The following is a 21,203-nucleotide window of genomic DNA, read 5'->3' as shown; positions in this document are numbered from 1 at the left end:
GTAAAATGATAATTATTAACGTACAAACAAAGAAGTACATAACTTGTAAGTACGGAAGAATTATTAGATAACGGTTTTCTTTAGCGAAGTTATGCCGTAAAATTTTATTTGCTGTTGGGCACCGATTTTATGGAGAGTTGCAAAACAAACACTGATTTTGAGTTTTTCAATTCCCGTTACTAAACATTGTCCAATATAATTAGCTGACTCGAGGAAAAGTTAAAACTAGTTTAATTGTGACATATAATTTTGCTAATTACTGCAGTTAGGTCGAGTAATGAAGCAATTTATTAATGCCAAGTTAGAGAAATTAAAATTACCGAGCTGCATAAAAAATTTTGACCAGTGTTCAGTAAAACCTTGGTTCATGGTCACGGCTATCTTGACTGGTAAAGTAACTGTATTTGTTGTTTATTTCAACGTCAACAATGCACAGCATACATTATCGAAGTGCTTTAATGGAAAATGTTATTATTTTTGAATTATTGACTCGTGAAATTCTAAATGAGACAACCTGTATTTGTTTGAAATAACTTTCTAATCTTAATGACACCCTTTGGTTTTAAATCGACTTATTTTACGACAAGTCATATTATAACTTCACATTAATCAATCGAAAACTATAACTCCGAGTGCCTCACCTTAGAACTTTCAACGCATTTTTCCTTTTCAAGGTCTAGTTTTTTAAAACAAGAAAACGGCCCAAATGTTTGGTTATTTTGGTAAAACATTTTATATTAAAACTGAAATTCTGGGACACGTCTTTGCCAGGATAATTTATTAAGTGTAAACAATATTTTTATGGATAAAACGTGTCCAAATCTCATCAAAAATCGAAATACAAAGTGTGTCAGAACTCGCGCCCCAGAGAAAAATTTCAAGTAAGATAAGATACCAGGAACATAGAAAAAAAATTCTCCATCAAAAAATTTTGACATTAGTTATTTTTTATGATACTGATGATCTAGTATGTGTTTTTTTGACAATAAAAGCCAGAAATAACATTAAACAGAGTTACAATTTAGGATACAGATCCTTGTTTTCTCTTCTAACAAAAAAAAACTTGAAAAATTATTTTTTCAACAGAAATAAATACAGTCAAGTGTAATATTTAAACTCTCATAATTAATAATAAAATAAAAATAATAAAAAGTAATTTATAGATCGATTTACAGAAAGTGAATAAATATGAATTCAGGATAAACTAATTCAATCAATGGCGAAGTAAAATTTAATTACAACTAAACTTGCCTTGGAACTACTGTTTTAATATTTATTTGCAGATATTTTTCCCATTTTACTAGATTTGATATTCGAAAATATCAGTAAATCCTAATATTTATTGATGATAAGACCGTTTTATGTCTACTCTTGCTATTAAAGATTAATTTTTGTAGGCAAAAAAATACTTTCTCTTTAAAATTCCATTGAAAAAAACAAAAATAAGTACGATTTACAGAAAGCCAATTAAATTAATTCCAATTAAGTTGTAATTTACATTGCATTATCAAACGTCTTAATGGCAAATTAAAATTATATGTTCTGTAAACAGGCCCTAAAATTTCGGTTCTAATTTTTGCAGAGATTTCTTTTCTTGAATTTATTAAATTGGGAAATATCAATAAATCCTAATATTGATAATAATTTTAAGTTGGGAATCAACCTGAATCAAAGTATTTCAACTAAATACTATCTTGAATAAGAGTTTTCTTCTAAAATAAAGCAATTTGAGCTATTTTCAATTCAATTTTTCTCGATGTTAATACAGAATTAATGTATTTTATAAAAATAATTGCTTCAATCCGAATTTTAGGCTGAAATAAAGTAATTTGTGATATTCTCAAGCGGTTTGGCTTTATTTTAAGCAGGAAATTAAACTGAATCAAAATATTTCAACACAAATAATGTTTTGAATAAAAGTTTTCTTCCAAAATAAAACAATTTGAGCTATTTTAAATCCAATTTTGCTCGATTTTAATACAGAATTCAAAGTTAATGTTTTTTATTAAAATAATGGTTATTAAAGCTCTAAATCTATTTTTTTCTATTTAACATTAAAAATAAATAAAAAAAGGCTCCTACACTTTATTTTTTTCTTAATTTTATTACATTATGTAATTTTTATCCCTTTCTTGTTTTAATATTTCAAAGTTTTTTTAATAAGTTTTTTGTCTGTTTTGGTCTAAATTTCAAAACTTATCTAATTAAGAAAAATATTAGAATTATGTCTACAACAAAATTAATTTTGATTGTAGTGTCACTGAACGCCATCTTTTATAAATTAATTTGTTTTGTTACATTATAAAATTATTATTATTTGTTTCAATGTTTTAATGCTTTTTTTTCACTTATTTTGTTATATATATTTTTAGCTATATTTGAAAACTTCTATAATTGTATCAGAATTAGAGAAGACTTACAAATACGTTTACATATTTACAACAAAATAAATTCTGATTTTAGTGCCACTGAAAGCAAACTTTGTATTTTTGTTTAATTACCAAATTTTTATCCCTTGTTTATTTTAATGTTTCTTCAATGTTTCTTGTTTTGTTATTTTTGAGCTTAATTTGTGTCAGAGTTAGAGAATGATTACAAATAAATGTGTTTACATATTGTCTTTGCAAGAAGAAAATTAATTCTTATTGTAGTGTCACAGAAGGTAAGCTTAAAATGTTTTTTTTTTTGTTTTGTTACATTACGAAATTTATTCCCTTTTGTGTTTTAATATTTCAATGTGTTTTTACCTCTTTAAACATTATTTGACTTGTTTTTATATATTTTTAAGGTAAATTCCAAAATTTCAACATACACTTGTATCAGAGTTAGAAAAAAATTACTTTGAGCTAAATTTTAAAACATATCTAATTAAAAAAAAAATTAGAATCATATCTACATCAAAATTAATTTTGATTGTAGTGTCACTGAACGCCAGCTACTCTGATATTTTTATTCATGGATCTATTAGTACTGATAATCGGCTATAGAAATTGATAAATATATTTCAATTAATTTTTCGTTTTGGGGATATACCTACAAGTACTGATATTTATACAGGGTGTTTACAGTCTTTGAGTTGAAAATTGAGCAAGTAATAGAAAAGTACAGAAATACTGTAATCGAGAAAAAAACTCACACAATTGTTATTAGCCAGAATGTTATTTAACTCCAAAATATTGGTACATGGTTTGAGGGTCACTGGAATTATTACCTTGTTAACATAAAATTGTATTGTTGCAACAAATAAAAAAAATCGTATGATAATGAAAGAGAAAAGTCACTTCATAGATTTGACACTGTCATCATTTGATTTGCTTTTGCTTTAGTTTTTATCAAAATTCGAAGATCTTCTGTTTAATCTCTTTCAGCGAATAGGTTTGATTCGTTTTTCTTAATTTTTCTCCATATTTATGAACATGTATGGCAAAAAATATTAAAATAATAAATTGGTTGTCGTGATTATGATTTACGGTGAAACACAAGGTAATGATACCAATGGCCATTGTTGCAGCCAAAGCAGCAGTTCTCAAACAAATAGTGTAAAATGAATAATTTATTATTATTACTTTTCTTCTACCGTGAATATCATCTCATTTAAATTTCAACCTCAAGACTGTAAACACCCTGTACATATTTTTGGTGTTTCTGGAAAAAAGTTTTCTTATTGAAATAAACCATAAATAAAAACATGAGAAACATAAATATTATTGATATTTCGATTCTAATATTGAATTGAGGTCAAACTCATAAATTGATATCAACAAAAACATTCCTAATTTTAAGTGATATTTCTATTTATGGTATCATTAGTGGTGATATTCGGATATTTGATACGTGAATTGAAGAAATCTCAGCGGTCGTATGTTTGTGGTGTGGATCATCGGAGAATGTTTCGTTTCGAAATAGTGTTAAGATGTTTGGGTATAAAAATGGTGAAATCGTGTATAGATGATGTATAAAAAGTTCGATAGTCAAGTTGTTAGATAATATCAACATGTGCGGAAGCAGATGGACGAAAGCCAGCTGTTGAACAGCTGCGCAGGTGATCGTCTTCACAAACAATGCACCGACCTGCCAAAGATGTCCTGTCCAGGCAAACAAAAGAGAGTGCATCGCCTAGTGATCGTCTGATCCTTCAGATCGTAGGATCGTACGGTCGGTTGGGTATGTTTGGACAGGTAGAACTCTCGGTCATTGACGCGATGAATCAAGGTTATAGACGGACGATGTAGTTTGGTCAGACCTCGTCCAAGACCACCAAAATAAAAGAACCGAACCACCACCACCACCAGTACCACCACCCATACGCAAATACGCGACCTGCCGCAAATCAACATCTACATTCGCGCGAGATGATCAACAACAACACAATCATCATGTGGGTCAGGTGGTGCTAATATAGGGTGGATTTTTCATCGAATTGACTGCATCTTTTCTACTTAATACTAAATCAATACTGGCCATGGCGAGTCTATAATTCGATGGCTGGGTTATTCACCCAGACTCCGTCTCTCCCAGCTCCCACTGATACTATTTAATAAACGATCCCCCTATAGGTGGCAGACTGCACTACGTACAAAATCTCACGTAGGCACCAACTCCGAAACCCTCCCTAGTCCCTAGACCCCTGGCCATTGCCTTGCTATTGCCATTATGTAAATAAATTTCGGGAAGAGGGGTAGAAAAAGGGTTGCTTCCGAATAAAAAATGAAACCCTTTTTAGATAACATCTGGCTTAATTCAGCAGCATCATTAGACTAAGACAAAATCAATAACATCAAAACAAAAGAGAATGTTTTGGTCTTTAGTTGTATCAATATGATTGATAACTGTGTCGGCCAAGCTCATCATATCAACACAGGTATTTAATAATGTGACGTCATGATATTGCGGAAGCGCAACGTTAGGAATGACGTGAGATATGTCATAAGCAACATGGCGGATGTTTTCACTATCCAAACATCCGGACATCATTGCATTAAATATAGCAAGTGACATTCGAAAAATCAAAACAAAGCAATAAGTAGCTGGGCCGACAACCTATCTAGTGGCATCGAACTCACCATTTGAAAAACTTTTCATTAAAAAATGATTAGTTTGAGGCTCCTATTAAAAATAACAACAACAACAACAACACCAAAATTGAAATGCACAATTAAAACCACTAAGAAAAATTGCACAAAATTGCCTGCCACACTACGTTGTTGTGAAAATGATAGAAAAGAAACTAAAAAAAAATACGCACTTCGTACCGCACTGCACCGTCCCAACCAACCTTCGAGCCTACTACTAAAACTAAACCGAACGGAATTACCCTAAAACGCACGGTTGATTCAGGGACGGACCGAAGGAAATGCCTACGAGGGGACCTACACATTCATACCCGTTTATTCCTAACATCCCAGGACCTAGGAGTCATAGTAGCTTACACTCGATACCTCTAGCATACGACAGAACGCTCGGTAGAGATCGGCGTTTCACAAAGCGCAAGCCTAGGATACAACGGGGGGCTCGACGATACCCACCGTACTGCCAGGCAATGTCCTTTGTCCAACTGCACATGCACAAATGTTACGCAATTATTCTTCACAAAGCCGAACCAACATCAACATAGCGGTCACAAACTGCACTCTACCTACTGATCCCATCTTACATCTTGAAAAACTACTAGGAAAAAATCAAAAACCTATACATTATTTATGAAAGTCATCAAGTAATATAACTCACAGAAAATTATTTTTGCCCCTCGCTCCACAATGAAATTCCCAGAAAAGAAGAAAGTTTACCTAAAGCAGGTAACTGCTTTACGAACATCAAATATCCACCAACCTTTGTTTATTCACACTTATTCATTGTCAAAACTAGTGATCCACTTTACATGCAGTTGTCAAAAGTAAAAGTAAAACGCAAATAATCACAAATAAACCCGATTGAAAATTGATAAAATCGCGTGCTACTCGAGAATAAACAAACAAAAATAATAAAAAGCCCTAGACAATAAAATTTATATAGTTGCCACACTAGTCAATACGAGGGTATTAGAGGTCAAATTCAAATTTTCAAGTCAATATACCGCATTACAATATTTTTATACAAAAACAAGTAATTTACCAGTCTATGGGAAAATAAGGAAAAATAAACAATTCACATAGCTTCTTGAAATATCAATAAAATAGATAATCAAATCAAACTTTTACGGGGAAATATAAAAAAATGTGAATACAGGTGTGTCAGAACTCAAGCCTCAGAGAAAAAACATGGAAAAAATGTTTTAAAAATTCTGTCAAGAAATTATGACATTTGACATTTTTTATGGCTATTTAATGATACTGATAATTTGTAAATTTTTTGCCAATAAAATACAAACAACATTAAACAGAGATACAATTTAAGATACAGCTTCCTTGTTTCCTCTTCTAATAGCATGTAGCAAAAAAACTTGGTTTTTTAATAGAAATAAATAGAGTCAAAGTGCAAAATTTAAACTCTCATAACTTCGAAATTTTTAAACATAGAATTTTTTAACATTTTTTCCATGTTCCCGGTATCTTACCTTCTCTATGGCGCGCAAGTTCTGGCGCACCCTGTATATTTCGTGCTATTTCTATTGCTATTCTGTTACTTTTCAGTGTTTTTTCGTAGTCTTTTGGTTCTTTTGTCAATACAGACACAGAAATCAAATGTTTGTGACTTTTTTCACTCAAAAACGCAGTTGCGACGTTGTCACTGTGACGCTAAATTGGGATTAGATCAAAAAAATTACACCAATGAATTAAGATTTTTTCTACAAACCGGCCCTAAGTGTCAATTATTCTGTAACTGGAGTTTTGTAAAATGGGTGGAGCTAAATTGCGATACGAGACCAATAAAAAGTAAGATAATAATTCAGAACATAAAAAAGTTTCGAACTGGGCCAATAAATTAACAATAATTATAAATAATTTCAGGACTGTCACTTGATAGGTATACAAATTGTTAAAAATGACACTAAAAAAATTCACTTTTCATGATTTTTTTTTGGTGCAAAATAGTAGTCTTTTGGCTCTAAATTTGTCAATATGTCACAAAGATTCTTCCAGTGTAGCATTTAAAATAGCACGAGATATACAGTATGATGAAAAAAAAGGCGCCCGTGTTAACTCACACGTTATAAGTGATCTTTTATTAAAGATGAATTCGAAGACCAAAATTGGATTTGTGCTCTTATCAGTAAGATATAGATTTTCCTTTTTATAATAATTAACAGTTTTAAAATAATTTCTAGTCTAGATTTTGATACTGTTGACGGTGTTCTTAAAAAAATGTGTAAAAAGTCTATTGAAATAAACTTTATTGAAGATGTTAGGATACCATTTCTTGCCTCAAAAGAAAATTTATCAATGTTGCAACATTGCAAATATCCTAGGATACAGAAAATGTCCAAGTAATATTCAATTATTGGAAACGGTAGCAACAAAAAAATCAATTTTCAATGTTGTTTGTTCTGTGAAATTTGAACGATTAAAGTCAAAAAGGTTTCCTAGATACGAAACATACCTGAGTGAAATAGTTTTTTAATAAAAGAAAATTGTGCAATATTGCCGCTTTGTGCTGTTAGATAAACTGTTCTATCTGTCAAAAAATGTTGACATTTATTTTTTGACATTTGACATTTTTTATGTCTATTTAATGATACTGATGATCTTATGTTTTTTAAAAATTATTTAGTAAAGGAACAACAATTTTGCTAATAACTATCAAGGTATACAAGTTGTTAAAAATAACACTAGTTTACAAATAATAATTTGCTGAATATACCTTTAATCAAACAAAAATAATTGTTAATTTTTTATCACGTTTTTGTTACGAACGATTATTTTCCTGTTTTATGCACAAAGCAATTCAAATTGTTGCTGAATTATTGGAAAATTATCACTAAATGGGTCTTAAAATATATTCCTATGACTCGCATTTGGACTTATTTTCTAAAAGTTTAGACAGAGTGACGAAACAGGACGAGCGTTTTCATCAAGATGTGAAGAGTTTTCAAAGATTGGCACAAAAATTTTTGAGATGAAAATATGTTCAGAGATTACTGTTAGATTGTTATAAAAAAAACTGATCCAAAAAGTAGAAAAAAACAAAGTAAAATAACTCATTTTTGGCGATTTTTGTATTTTTAATTACATATTTCTTAAACGTGACGTGGCTGATGTTTTTACTTGACTTTTTTTGAAAAAATTTTAACTAAGGTATAAAAATCGTGTAAACTAGTGTAATTAATAATTACCAAATTACAGCGTATAATTGTGTGTTATTTAAACAATAGCTGGCCCTTGTCCACGTCAACGCTAATAATGTGACTAATTTTCTATTTCTGAAAATTCTATTATTTGAGAGTGGTTGTTGAGCTTCAACTGGCCAAAAACCAATCTAACGGTAAATTTTTTTCCATTAGAAAAGCACGCCTGAAACCGTATCATAAACCACTGTCTGGATCAGATGTTGATGTAGACAGCGCGTGTTGCATCCAACCGAAAATCTATGTGTGTTCGTCTCGACACGTCGACATATCGAGCATTTATTTAGGTGTTGTGTTGTTATTTTTACCACTGAAAGCGAATGAGCATAAAAATGAGGATGAAACGATAAATCTTCGTTTTTTAAAGAGCCACCACGGTCATAACTCGCGAAGCCGAAAACTCTCGATTACCAGTTTATGACAACTCTAGTTTATGACTAAAGAAATGAAAAATAAAAGACACATCATTCGAATCTAATTAAAGTAAAATATGGCGTGTTATCTGCATGATGGCCGAACTGTATTTCTAATCGTTGCATGAATTTTTCATAGTTCAGTGATAGTCTAAATCAATAACAATTAATGGACAACAAGTGCATTATCCTCTTTTATCAATATGATTCAGTTGCGTCAAAACATTTAAATAACAAACAACTTTTCAAAGTTTTAAGAGGATTGCTGAAATTCACCAGAATTAAACTGCTGATTGGATGGCGAAACTATTTCAATTCTGTACAACTAAGTTTTAAACGACCAAGGCAAGGGTACAAAAATAGATCGATCCCCTACATGTTACAGAATGAAACATTCGCTATTTTCGCTACGACGACCTCAAATGAATTGCATCTCAACATTATAATCAAACTTTGATGCTGTAACATATTACCATAAGATATTTTTGGAATTTTTAAAAATAAGTTATTGAGAACAAACGGAAGAAATGAGAACAAAATTGACGACTCTGACGCCCCAAGGTCGTCAAAACCGATCCTAGCCCTTTGTAAAGCCTCATCTGGTGTCAGATGTGACCCACTTAGCCGACTCAAGCTATAATTTTAAAAAAATTCGCGTTTTTTTACTCAGCAGTAATTATACGTTTATTAATATTATTCATACGAATTTCCCAACAATACAATAGTAATTTTAGATTTCAAACGTAATACCACCGCAAACAACATGACTCATTTTTTCTCTCACTGTATAATCACTGAGATGAATAATTTAAATCATTATCAATCATTTTACGAAGAAATTATACGTCATTGAGTATTGCGTAAACCAACAATACGATATAAGTGCACAGAAGGAAGAAAGCAGGGGTCATGAACTGAAGATGTAGCTCGCAAGCCAAGGTTCAATACACTATCGACGTCACAATAACATGCATTACATATACAGGTTCTTCTTGAAGTAGAATAGAATAATGTCACAAAACCAGTTTGAATCGAAAGATGCTGACTCAAAACTGTATCATCAATATATCCTTTTAACTTTTTTATTTCCGGTAACGTCACTTCCACTAACTTAGACTCATTGTTTTTTATAGACCAATCAGAATTCGGTGCTGGTACACACCTATGTCATTATGTTAGCGAGGAGAGTACACAGAAACGAGCAGGTGACTCAAATTGCAAAAATGTTTCCCCTACTGAGCAATTTTATTTCTCTATTCCGTAATCCTTTGACACATTAGTGTAGGAGTACTTAATTTTTTCCCAAACGTAGCTTCAAATAACTATTTCGTAAAAAAATCACTTTTCATATTTTTTTTGTGCAAAATAGCAAAGATTCTTCCGGTGTAGCGTTTAAAATGGCACGAGATATATAATGTTTAAAAATTTCTATTTGTCAAAATTTTTTAACATTTGACAAATTTTATGTCTATTTAATGACACTGATAATTTTGTATATGTTTTTTTGTAATTATTTAGTAAAAGTACAAAAATTTTGACAATAAAAGCCATAACAGAGTTGCAATAGGACTTCCTGGTTTCCTCTTCTAATAGCCTGTTGGAAAAAAACTTGGAAAATTATTTTTCCAAAAGAAATAAATAGAGTCAAAGTGCAAAATTTAAACTCGGGTAACTTCGAAATTTTTATCGATAGAATTTTTTTCATATTCCTGGTATCTTACTGTTTTTTCTCTGAGGCGAAAGTTCTGGCGCACCCTGTATAAGTCAAATAATGTTCTGCGTTCGCAAATTCATTAATAAAAAATAAAATACCTATGTGGTAATACTGGTAATACATATTAATAAAGATAAAATATTTATAAAAGAAATCGTAACTTTTTCGCATTTCCCCTTAAAACTTAACCAACGCAGGAACTCAAAGTGTAGGATAAATAAACTTAAAGACTTAAATTCCCTAAATTTTTAACAAAAAACCTATCAAATGCATTTCCTACTAAATTCACATCAATTTAAAAAAATTCCACATCCTTTTGGCCAAGGTAGGGAGATAAAAACACTAACTACGTCCTTATTGACATCAGTTTTAATTAAGCGTTTAATTAAATATAGCAAAATTCCTTAAAAATTTCTTTACGATTAGCAAAATATTCGTGGTTCAAGGTACGATTTTCATTTACAGTGAAGTCTTAAATGAGTTGTGTTAAATCGTAACTCAGGTAAGAAAATAATTTATTATTATTAATAATGCGACAATAAGGGTAGTATCATTAAGTATATTGCTTAAATAATCTTTTTAATAACAAAACAAAGTAAAAAATTACAAGTTTTCTTTATAAAATAAGCTTTGTGTGACTACACAGCATCAAAACAATTATCGATTTTTTTAATAAAAAACACTCTGCAGTTTTTAAAATGAGGTCTGTGTAAAAAATTATGAAAGGCAACATCAATTCGCAAACCGATTTTAACAAAATTTCAAATCAATAAATCAGTCCCATTTTTGCATTTACTCCGTAAATTAGTGAATAATGTCTCGATTTAGAAGCACTTTAAAGAATAAAGGAATTCACTCTTCAGTTAAATAATATTTAGTAAAGACTTTTCAAAAGATCAAAACATCGTGCTACAAAAGACAGTTGGGGAGACTAAGAAAGTGTCAGATGTACTGAATTAAAAAATTTCTAGACTTGCAAAATAAAGAAATACTTGAATTAAAAAAATGTCAATCCAGACTTTTCAAAACATCGTGCTATAAAAGACAGTTGGGGCGACTAAGAAAGTATCAAACGTACTGGATTAAAAAATTTCTAGACTTGCAAAATTTCTTAAAAAAATGCTTAAATTTAAAAAATGTCAATCCTGACTTCTCAAAAGTTCGTCCTACAAAAAACAGTTGGCAAAACTAAGAAAGTATCAAACGTACTGGATTAAAAAATTTCTAGACTTGCAAAATAACATTTAAAAATTTCTTAAAGAAATGCTTAAATTAAAAAAATGTCAATTCAGACTTTTTAAAACATCGTGCTACAAAAGAAAGTTGGGGAGACTAAGAAAGTGTCAAATGTACTAGATTAAAAAATTTCTAGACTTGCAAAAAAACATTTAAAAACTTCTTAAAGAAATGCTTAAAGTTAAAATATGTCAATCTTGACTTCTCAAAACATCGTCCTACAAAAAACAGTTAGAGAGACTAAGAAAATATCAAACGTACTGAATTAAAAAAATTCTAGACTTGCAAAATAACATTTAAAACTTTCTTAAAGAAATGCTTAAATTAAAAAAAATGTCAATGCAGACTTTTCAAAACATCGTGCTACAAAAGACAGTTGGGAAGACTAAGAAAGTGTCAAATGTACTAGATTAAAAAATTTCTAGACTTGCAAAATAACATTTAAAAATCTCTTAAAGAAATGCTTAAATTAAAAAAATGTCAATCCTGACTTCTCAAAACATCGTCCTACAAAAAACAGTTGGGGAAATTAAGAAAGTATCAAACGTACTAGATTAAAAAAAATCTAGACTTGCAAAATAACATTTAAAAATTTCTTAAAGAAAAGCTTAAATTAAAAGATGTCAATTCAGACTTTTCAAAACATCGTGTTACAAAAGACAGTTGGGGAGACTAAGAAAGTGTCAAATGTACTAGATAAAAAAATTTCTAGACTTGCAAAAAAACATTTAAAAACTTCTTAAAGAAATGATCAAATTAAAAAAAAATGTCAATCCTGACTTCTCAAAACAACGTCCTACAAAAAACAGTTGGGGAGACTAAGAAAGTGTCAAATGTACTAGATTAAAAAATTTCTAAACTTGCAAAATAACATTTAAAAATTTCTTAAAGAAATGCTCAAATTAAAAAAAATGTTAATCCAGACTTTTCAAAACATCGTGCTACAAAAGACAGTTGGGGAGACTAAGAAAGTATCAGATGTACTTGATTAAAAAATAAAGCAAAATTCCTTAAACAATTTATTTAAAATTAGAGAATGGATTTTATTAGAACTGTAATTCAGGTAAGAAACTTTATTCTTTATGCAATAAATAATTCGTTTATTTAAATATTGCGTAGTTAGCTTAATCATCAAAATATTTTGTTTTGAACTCTATGAAAAATGCGAGGATTGAATTCTTAATTTCATTTTATAACTTTGTAAAAGAACTATAACTTTTTTTTCTTCATGTTACAAAACTACACAAATCGTTTTTCTGTTAGTATAACTTACTTTTTGCCATTCTCATAATGGCTCAATTAATTTGACTTGTCTTTGTGATGTAACAAGAAATAAAATCTTACCATTGAAAAGCGTTGAAGTGGAAATAAACCAAGCCAAGTCCGTACAGGAAAGTGGGGTCCATCCAGTGGTTTTCCGCCTGTACTTTATAAAACATCTGATATGCAGAAAGGGCTGAAATCGAACTCTTTTAGCTCCTGTTTTGCAACCAAGTCTTTAAAATTTACCCTTCCTGTACTCCTCCAACAACAAATGAAAATGCCCCAACTTAACCCAGGTTTTTGGATCAATACTGATCTTTTTTGACATTTGCTGATAATTGTTGGGTTCATTTTCATCCTGGATTTTCTGTTGCCGTCTTGCTTGGACAACCATCAATTGCAAATACTTAACGGCCTTAAAAAAATCAATAAGGTCTGAGACAAGCAGTGTCTTATTTTCTACCTTTAAAACCAGCTCTCGTTTTTTCTCATTTTCAGGAAGATGTAGAAGCAGGAAACCGTATTGGCGGCTGTTGATTCAAATAACGTTAAAATATTTCATAGTGGCATAAATCACACGAAATACCTATCCAATTCCGAGAGAATATGAAGCTCCTGAGCCGTCATACTGATGTCATCTAAATCTTCAGCACGAGTGCTAGATTTATTCATTTTTGCTACGAGATAAATAATCACGCAGTAGCGAATTTATATTTTTACTGTATCAATCAATTAATAACGCAATTTAATTAATAAAAGGAATTACACGAAATCGACGTATAATACCATGTTGAAAACACTGATATACTGTCAAAAAACACAATGTGGCCTTGACGTCTGTCAACGCTAATATTTGACAGCCGTATCACATTTCAGGTCATTTGAGCCCAAAATTGACCAATATTACTATTTTCCCACATTGAGAAAACCCCATTTAAAGTTATTTATCAAGAAAACAAAAAACTAATTTAATTTTTAGCCGTATGCCCACCTTTTGTACCTAAACCCTTGGATTAATTTAAGCGCCCAGTTTAAATTTTTTGAGGACACTTTGTAAAACCCCATAAGAAAACAAATTCACTCTTATTTCATACTTTATATCATTGATAACAAAGTATTCGTATTATCTTTAAATTTATAAACAACGTTATTTGATAGTCAAGCGGAATCTTCAAGTGAGACATTCCATTTACAACAAAAACATAAAATAAATATGTGGTTGATTTTAAAACAAATTGATGACAATTTTGTGTCATTTTTAAATAAAATTAAATTACTGTTTTTTTATTATTTTGTGTGAGAACACCTTTGTCTTATTATTTTGGAGGATTGGATTCACAGAATACACAAAAAGTATAGAGCGAGGGATTACTTAATGCAAAAAAACAAAAACTAAACAGGGTTAATTACAAAATACAACACAAAAACGTACTTTTCTGACAACTCCGTGCGTTTTTGTTTTTAAAAAAATAATAGTGTGCAATAAATTTGGTAATGAGTGATAACTGAGGCAACAGTTTTTCAGTTAATTGTAATAATTAAATTTTGAAAATTGTAAAAATTGCTTAAATACATGGGTTTCAAGCTTAGTCATAAGTAAAATATGTGTTTTGTTTATTTTTTGCTGGAAGAGTTTAACGTTACGTCAATCTAGGATTTCATGTTATGTCATTGGTTGTTGCGCTATCATCCATGTTGCTTTTTGACTTATTTTTACTTTTGGATTGTGAATTTGTGTGTGTATTAAAAACCCGACTAAAAAAATGATTTTGTGAGAATGAAACTGATTTATTGAATGATTCCACATCAGACACTGGATAATATTATTGATGTTGTGACTTACCAATTCAAGAATGGTTCGCAAACGAGGTAAATATACACAGAAACTAGTGAAATATCTTAAGTGTTTATCAATACTCGATGAATTTTACCCATTAGATCACAATAAAACGAAAGGTCCGTTCTAAATGATGAACGTAATGGATTTGTCTCCAATCATAAATGAATTTGACACACCTTTCCTTGTAGACAGTGGCACTGAAAGTTTTACCGAAAGCCCTGTTGCAGAAGAAGAGAGTGAGCATTCGGAGGATTCAACAGTCTGTGACATTGGTAACAAGTCATGAAACAGACAGAAATTGATAAAAACTACGTTTTTATAGATTCTTCATGTATACAAAAATGCCCCTTGCATATCCTGGACAAAGACGTCTCAGTGGACGAAGATATTTTAGCAGTTCCTCTAGAACCCATACGCACTCATACCGAGCCAAGTATTCTAGAACCTAAGGAAGATGAAACCACCCTACCTTCCATTTTACGAAGGGAGTCTTCCACTTCAACAACCGTCAGGAAGGTCTCATTCCCCAAGGAGGAGACGGAATTAGCCACGTACAGGGAGCCCGAAAACGACTGTCCTTGGACCATACGTAAGCACTCACAAATCACTCAAGTTACATAACAAAATTTACAACTTCAGATGAGTATTTGCCCCCTGAAAAAATCCTACAAATTTATCAAGCGTCCTGCAAGCAACATAAAACGATAGAATTGGACATAATAAAAAATCTAATAATGGTATGTCAATGTTGATGAATTCCTCGTTATATAATGAGTCTTGGTTGTAGGAAATTAAGAATAACACAAATCATTCAGCAGTATTGAACTTATCGATGATAAATATAACAAATGAGGTGAATGAGACGTTGGAGGACCTGTTAAAAGTATCGAATTTCCGCACTTTGGTATTATACGAATGTAAATTCACGTCGGAGACGATAAGCGAATTCCTGAACATGCTTGAATACTATGGCTCAGTGTGTGATATTGAAGTTGCGATGAATTTTGACGAAACGGCGTGGAAATGTTTCTGTAACGCTTGTACAAATATAACTGTATTAGAGGCCATTTCTTTCAAAGGCATGGTCATTAATGAAAGTTACATGCGGATGTTACTTAACGCCGTTAAGAGTAACACTAGAATCACAACGTTAAAATTTGACGCTTGTATGTTGATCAAGTTACCGTCGTTTTACTTGGGTGAGTATCACAAAACACTTAACTGCATTTAACTACTGGAAATTTCAGTTGAAAGTTTAATGACAAACACGACTCTGTGTGAATTATATCTACCTTCGACCGGACTTTATACAAAAGAAGCTGATTGTTTGGGGCGTTTTCTTCAAAAAAATTTCACACTTAAAGTACTAGACATAAGTAACAATTTTATCGGTGACCGGGGGTTGGAAGTACTAGCTAAAGGTCTCACGAAACAGACAACGGCAGGTTGTGGCCTCTCTGTTTTACTTGTTTTCAATAATCAAATCACGGAGAAAAGCGGAACGGTTATTAGTAGTATAATTGTAAGATTTGAACACTTGAAATTTGTAAATTATTTGATCGGTTTTAGTCCGAGTGTAAAAATTTGCACACACTTAATATCGGTTATAACCACTTGACCGATGCTGTCATTTCCGATATAGCCCCCAGTTTGGAGGTGACGACGTCACTGGAGGGGCTAGGACTCCAATGCACGCTCCTGACGTGTAAAGGAATCGACTACTTGGCGAATGCTATCGAAAATAATAACTCGTTACAAGTATGATTCGATTTTGTAAAAATTGATTAACTGATTATTCTGTTGTAGAAAATTAATTTGAAGGGGAATAAAGCGATTCAAGTCCCCGGGTTAGAACGCCTGTGTCAGGCTTTAACATCGTCGAAAATTTCCAAAATCGAAATCGATGAAACCAACCGTTCGTCTCATGTAAGTGTCTTGTTTTATTTCAGTACTGAAATTGCGCACGCAAATTTAGTACCGAAATTAGTTGAAGTTACTAGAAGTTCTGTATGACACATAAGTACTGAAATAAGTCTATGAACATGCGCATTGATCTTGCTACAGACCGAAAGGACTGTCAGTTGTCAATTTTAAGCACGGACATTCAGTTCCCTACAATCCTGAAAAAATATTACAGATATTTCATCTGAAAGTATTCTTAAATGAGTTATATAAAATTTAAAGCCAAGTTTAACATTTGCGAATAATTCTCTTTAATTAAAAAGATCGAAAAACTTTAGATTTATAACAAATACAATCAAGGGGTTGTAGAGAATAAAATTTTCTTGAAGAGAATGTTAAAGAGATTTTTATCTCCAACCGTTTTTGAACGTTGAAATAGGCTAAATGGAATTGCAGTTTAATGTCTGGTATTAAAAACACTACATTAGTTAGCTTTAAAAAATAAATATTTTGGAGTTCTGTTATGTAGAGTTCAAAGAAACCAAGAAGGATATCGATAGGCGGAGCCAATGCGTACTCGGTGTAGTGGGGAAACTTGAGCAGTGGCGTAACACAGAACCATTCTTTGATAAAAAGGGAATTGTAGAGTTGCATTTTTTTGTATATTTATTGACTGAGATATTAAATATAAAAAATTCGTACGATGCTCCATGATTATTTCAAATATACAGTGATATTAATTTCTGTATAAATAAAATACGAACAAACAGTAACGAATAGATTCGTTTATTAAAAATGTAAACATATTAAAAAACAATTTTTGTATCATAATTAATTTTAATTAATTTTTCAAAGTTAACATTTATAAGATGCTCCTGTTAATAAGTAGCTATATTAAACATTTTTAGTGATGTTTTGTTTTCATACCTAGTCAATAAGATGTAAGAAGATGAACCCTCAAATTTTTACAACAATTGTTATGGGTTTAAATCAGAATTACAGGCGATTAATTTTTTATATAACTGATGGGCCTTAGTAATTTCAAATTGTCACTTTATATTCGTAAGTCAAAATGGAATTTTTTACTATAAAACTAATAAAATATATTTACTATTCTTATAGTTAATGTTTTGTAGGTATACCTACATTTGATAACTGATTTAAAATTAATTTTTTTCATTATACTACAATATAATGTATTATGTAAAAAAAAAATATAGGTACATCTGCAGCTCAACTGCAATTAGTGATTAGACTTGTGGTTTGGAAATGGACTTTATTTTGATAATAATTTGAACCTTGTTGAACAATTTCTAATAACTTTCTCAATTTATAAAAGAACAAATGCTTGAAAAATGTTATTTATTAACAAAGTAATAAAATATTTTCATTACAGTATATGGATTATTTGTTTTCTTCAAATAAATAAGTGCGAATACACGCCACTGCTCTCAGCTGATTTCAGAACTCCCTTATATTTACGAATGTAAATACGACCTCTAATATGTAACTGAAATTCCATTCAATTGAGGAAACTATTTAAAAAATGTTGAGGGACGTTAGTTAATTCACCACTTATTGATTTAGCATTACTTTAAAATTTGTGATAGTTTGTTATATTTATTCTTTGTTACATTACAAATTCCTGCAATATTACTCTTTATTTTACAAAATTAGATATTAAAGTAAATAATTAATAGAAAATGCATTTTGAAGATAAACTATTGATTTGAAAACAATAACAAATAATAACAGATTTTCTGCAATAAATTGTTGATTTTTAAAATTTACAATATTGTGGGATACTTAATACGTTTCTTTTGATAACAGGGCGTGGTAGCATAAACACAATTTCAAAAAATTACCCTTGAACATTTTTCTAGTTTTAAACAAAAGCTCGTAAAGCGTGTTAGTTATAATATTTCTGTTTTTACATTCGAATATTTTAAATTTACGCTCTATTTTCTTGCATCCAAGCTAACTAAAATTACGCGCGCAATTTCAGTACTGAAATTAGTCTCGTGTCAGACAGCTCTTATTGATAGAGATTGAAAATAATACTTTCTAGGACCCTCAAGCTTACGTCCAACTAGTGAAAAAAATCAACGCCATTTGCACCGTAAATAAGAATTTTAAAGAGTCAAGTAGTGACGAAATCGCCACTATTTCGCAGCTAGTTTCGCGGAAGGTCTCCCTGAGTTGTGAGCCCCGCTATGTGGTTCCCGAGCCGACGGCGGGGACGACGCCGGTGTCGGTTGAGTCGCCGATCCTGTCGCCTATGCCGTCGTCGCGCCCCCCTAAAAACCGGTTTCAAATAACCAAAGTACAAGACCCCAACACACGTCCCATGTCGAGGTTTAAAGTAACGAGAGTTATCTCGTCGCCGGATGAAGACTTGGCCATTGGTAAATTCGCAAATGTGAGGAGTAGTGTGTCTTCAAATGACAGCGTCGACTCTCTTCAACTTGACGTTGATAGTGATAGAGATTAGTTAGGCAGATTTTTGTATTAGTTCTGTGATAAGAATTTTATACATAAGTTAGTTGTTCAAATTTTATTGATTACTGCCTTATGAAGCGAAAATTATAGTTCAAATGTATTTTCTTGCAGCAGTTTAGTTTTCTTAGCCGTGATATTTTTGCAGGGTTTGAAGGAAGGGCCCAAAGTTCACCCCTCCAATGTATAGGATAGTGTTTTTCTGGGGTTTTAAATGTGCAGTTTTTACGTACTTCCAAAATTCATCACAATCCCAGAAAAAAAAAAAAAAAAAAAAAAAAACTTAAGTTAGTTACGCAGCTATGACTTATTGTACGTACCATAAATGCAAAATCCCTAATTTTAACGTGCATACCTTCCCATTTGTTCTTAATTCATGCACGGATTCCAGTCAACATTACATCCCTATTTTGTTCAAAACTGTTACAGTGATAAAGGGTTAGACGATCCAAGACTTATAAGTGTTTTATGTGCAATTTTCGTACCTGGCGGTGCAAATAAATTTATTTATTGTAACACGGAGTTAGTTTTAGCAACCGTACAAACCTCATTTCTTTGTTGTATTGTTTTGGGCATGCTGGAGCATGTTTTTTGGTTATACGTTTTTTAATTAGCTTTAAATGAGAAGTAAGGCCGACAGAAACAATGTTCGATGTACATACCAGTCGAATAATTTGTTTTGGGACTTGTTTCTGAGTCTTACAGAGTACTCAATGTGTTTAAATAGGGAATAGTAATTTAACCAGTTGTAAAATAAATATATTTTTTATATGAACGTTGTTAGTAACTTGGGATACGATAATTAGAAATAGCAAATTTTGGTACAAACTGTAGAAAGTCAAAGTTTTATTGCAAACATCTGTTGTTTAAAGCATGCACTATGCATTTCATTACTATAGTTTATATTTATGTGTATGTGATAAATGCATGTGATAAATAAAATATCTTAAAGAGTATTTTAACAAATAACCAATATTGTAGAGAAACTTGTAATTAATTATTTATAATAAATTGAACGTTTATTGAACCGTGTCATACACAGCAAAGTACCAATTTTTGACTACCTATCATCGACCATTTTTGTGCCTAAAATTCGCAAAATCACAGGGTCTCATGTATTGTTACTTACCATTGGAGTGTTGTCAATTATAACAATCCCTTCTGTTTGTCACTTGTTTGTATTAATTAACTCAATAAATAAGATCAGTACAATTAACAGCAGCCAAACCCTTTCGACGGTTGAAATTCTTTAGTACCCACCTTGTTTTCGATTTATGATCACAGTTCTCAAAACATCAATCATTTTTAACTTTACTTTATTTCTTTTGTTATAAATCACAATGTATATAATATATATCTATGTATTTATAGGTCTGTGAAATATACGTACTATCTACTTTAGGAATTGAAATAATATTCACATGGAAAATGTTAACTGAGATCAAAATTGATTAAAATTAATTATATCTAGAAAAATAATCAAAGCGATTCTAATTTTACTATTTCCTATACAAGTTGCAAATTTTAACAATTACAAAAGTTAGTTACGTAAGTCCTCGATTAACCGCAGAGTGAACGTCTTAAAATTGACAACCTGTATAATAGAGCGTTTCAAAGAAGTACAGTTTGAATACACAAAGATTCACTATAGAGATCATTAGTTACAAAATGCTACATTTAATGAAACAGGTTTTACGTATTTAAAGCCATAATGAATAAATTAAATGAAATCTATATTTGGAAGTTAAAAAATATTAACAATACTAATTAATACAAATAAATTTAAAAAGCATCATGTATTGCAATAGCCTGAACTTAACGAATATTCTTACAGCTAAAAGCTTGGCGAAAACCAACCCATATTTGCAGCCTTCATTAAAACTGAAACAATGCAATTCCGTCTGCACATATAGGCCAGTATTGTGAATACAGTCAAGTGCTTAAAACAGAAACCTAATCTAACGTTTTGAGCACCAGTAAACTAACGAAACAGCACCTTTGTTCGGTGGAATAAAATAACATCGATATGGCAACATTTAGTGCCGATAAAAGTGCAAC

At 31.0% G+C, this 21,203-nt stretch overlaps 2 protein-coding genes across 7 annotated transcripts in view; one reads left to right on the top strand and one right to left on the bottom strand.

The window, feature by feature from the left end:
* Window positions 1–13,719, bottom strand: part of LOC123006112 (lysine-specific demethylase 6A) — a 31,234-nt gene extending 17,515 nt beyond the window's left edge. For 2 of the 5 annotated variants that reach the window (XM_044400310.1, XM_044400311.1), the window contains exons 1-4: window positions 13,494–13,719; window positions 13,371–13,437; window positions 13,154–13,322; window positions 12,989–13,100 (exon numbers count right to left, since the gene is read on the bottom strand). In XM_044400310.1, coding sequence (XP_044256245.1) covers window positions 12,989–13,100; window positions 13,154–13,322; window positions 13,371–13,437; window positions 13,494–13,579 — 434 coding nt within the window. In that variant the 5' untranslated portion in view covers window positions 13,580–13,719. Of the gene's footprint in view, window positions 1–4,071; window positions 4,353–5,063; window positions 5,350–12,988; window positions 13,101–13,153; window positions 13,323–13,370; window positions 13,438–13,493 lie in introns of those variants that run through there. The other 3 variants (XM_044400314.1, XM_044400313.1, XM_044400312.1) reach the window with 3 other exon arrangements.
* Window positions 13,720–14,518: 799 nt separating this feature from the next.
* Window positions 14,519–20,182, top strand: LOC123006077 (protein phosphatase 1 regulatory subunit 37-like). 2 transcript variants are annotated; one of them, XM_044400241.1, is made up of 9 exons: window positions 14,519–14,776; window positions 14,936–15,019; window positions 15,070–15,336; window positions 15,387–15,484; window positions 15,535–15,946; window positions 15,995–16,269; window positions 16,317–16,505; window positions 16,554–16,673; window positions 18,718–20,182. In XM_044400241.1, exons 1-9 carry the CDS (start codon window positions 14,761–14,763, stop codon window positions 19,138–19,140), a joined length of 1,884 nt encoding a protein of 627 aa, XP_044256176.1. In that variant the 5' UTR covers window positions 14,519–14,760; the 3' UTR covers window positions 19,141–20,182. The 2 variants fall into 2 exon arrangements, with proteins under 2 accessions (XP_044256176.1, XP_044256175.1); XM_044400240.1 differs by having other exon boundaries at window positions 14,523–14,776; window positions 14,846–15,019.
* The last annotated feature ends 1,021 nt before the right edge of the window (window positions 20,183–21,203 follow it).

Source organism: Tribolium madens, unplaced genomic scaffold, assembly GCF_015345945.1.
Source record: "Tribolium madens isolate multiple individuals breed KSU strain unplaced genomic scaffold, Tmad_KSU_1.1 Scaffold_2;HRSCAF=44;Tcas5.2_LGX, whole genome shotgun sequence".
NCBI classification, from domain to species: domain Eukaryota; kingdom Metazoa; phylum Arthropoda; class Insecta; order Coleoptera; family Tenebrionidae; genus Tribolium; species Tribolium madens.
Note: the sequence above shows the minus strand (reverse complement) of the source record. Positions and strands in the feature narration are given on the sequence as shown.

Coding starts and splice junctions, on each gene's coding strand:
- LOC123006077 (XM_044400240.1), top strand. CDS start 14,875: ATGATGAACGTAATGGATTTGTCTCCAATCATAAATGAATTTGACACA. Junction 15,485..15,534: donor TAATAAAAAATCTAATAATG/GTATGTCAATGT, acceptor TCTTGGTTGTAG/GAAATTAAGAATAACACAAA. Junction 16,674..18,717: donor AAACCAACCGTTCGTCTCAT/GTAAGTGTCTTG, acceptor AATACTTTCTAG/GACCCTCAAGCTTACGTCCA.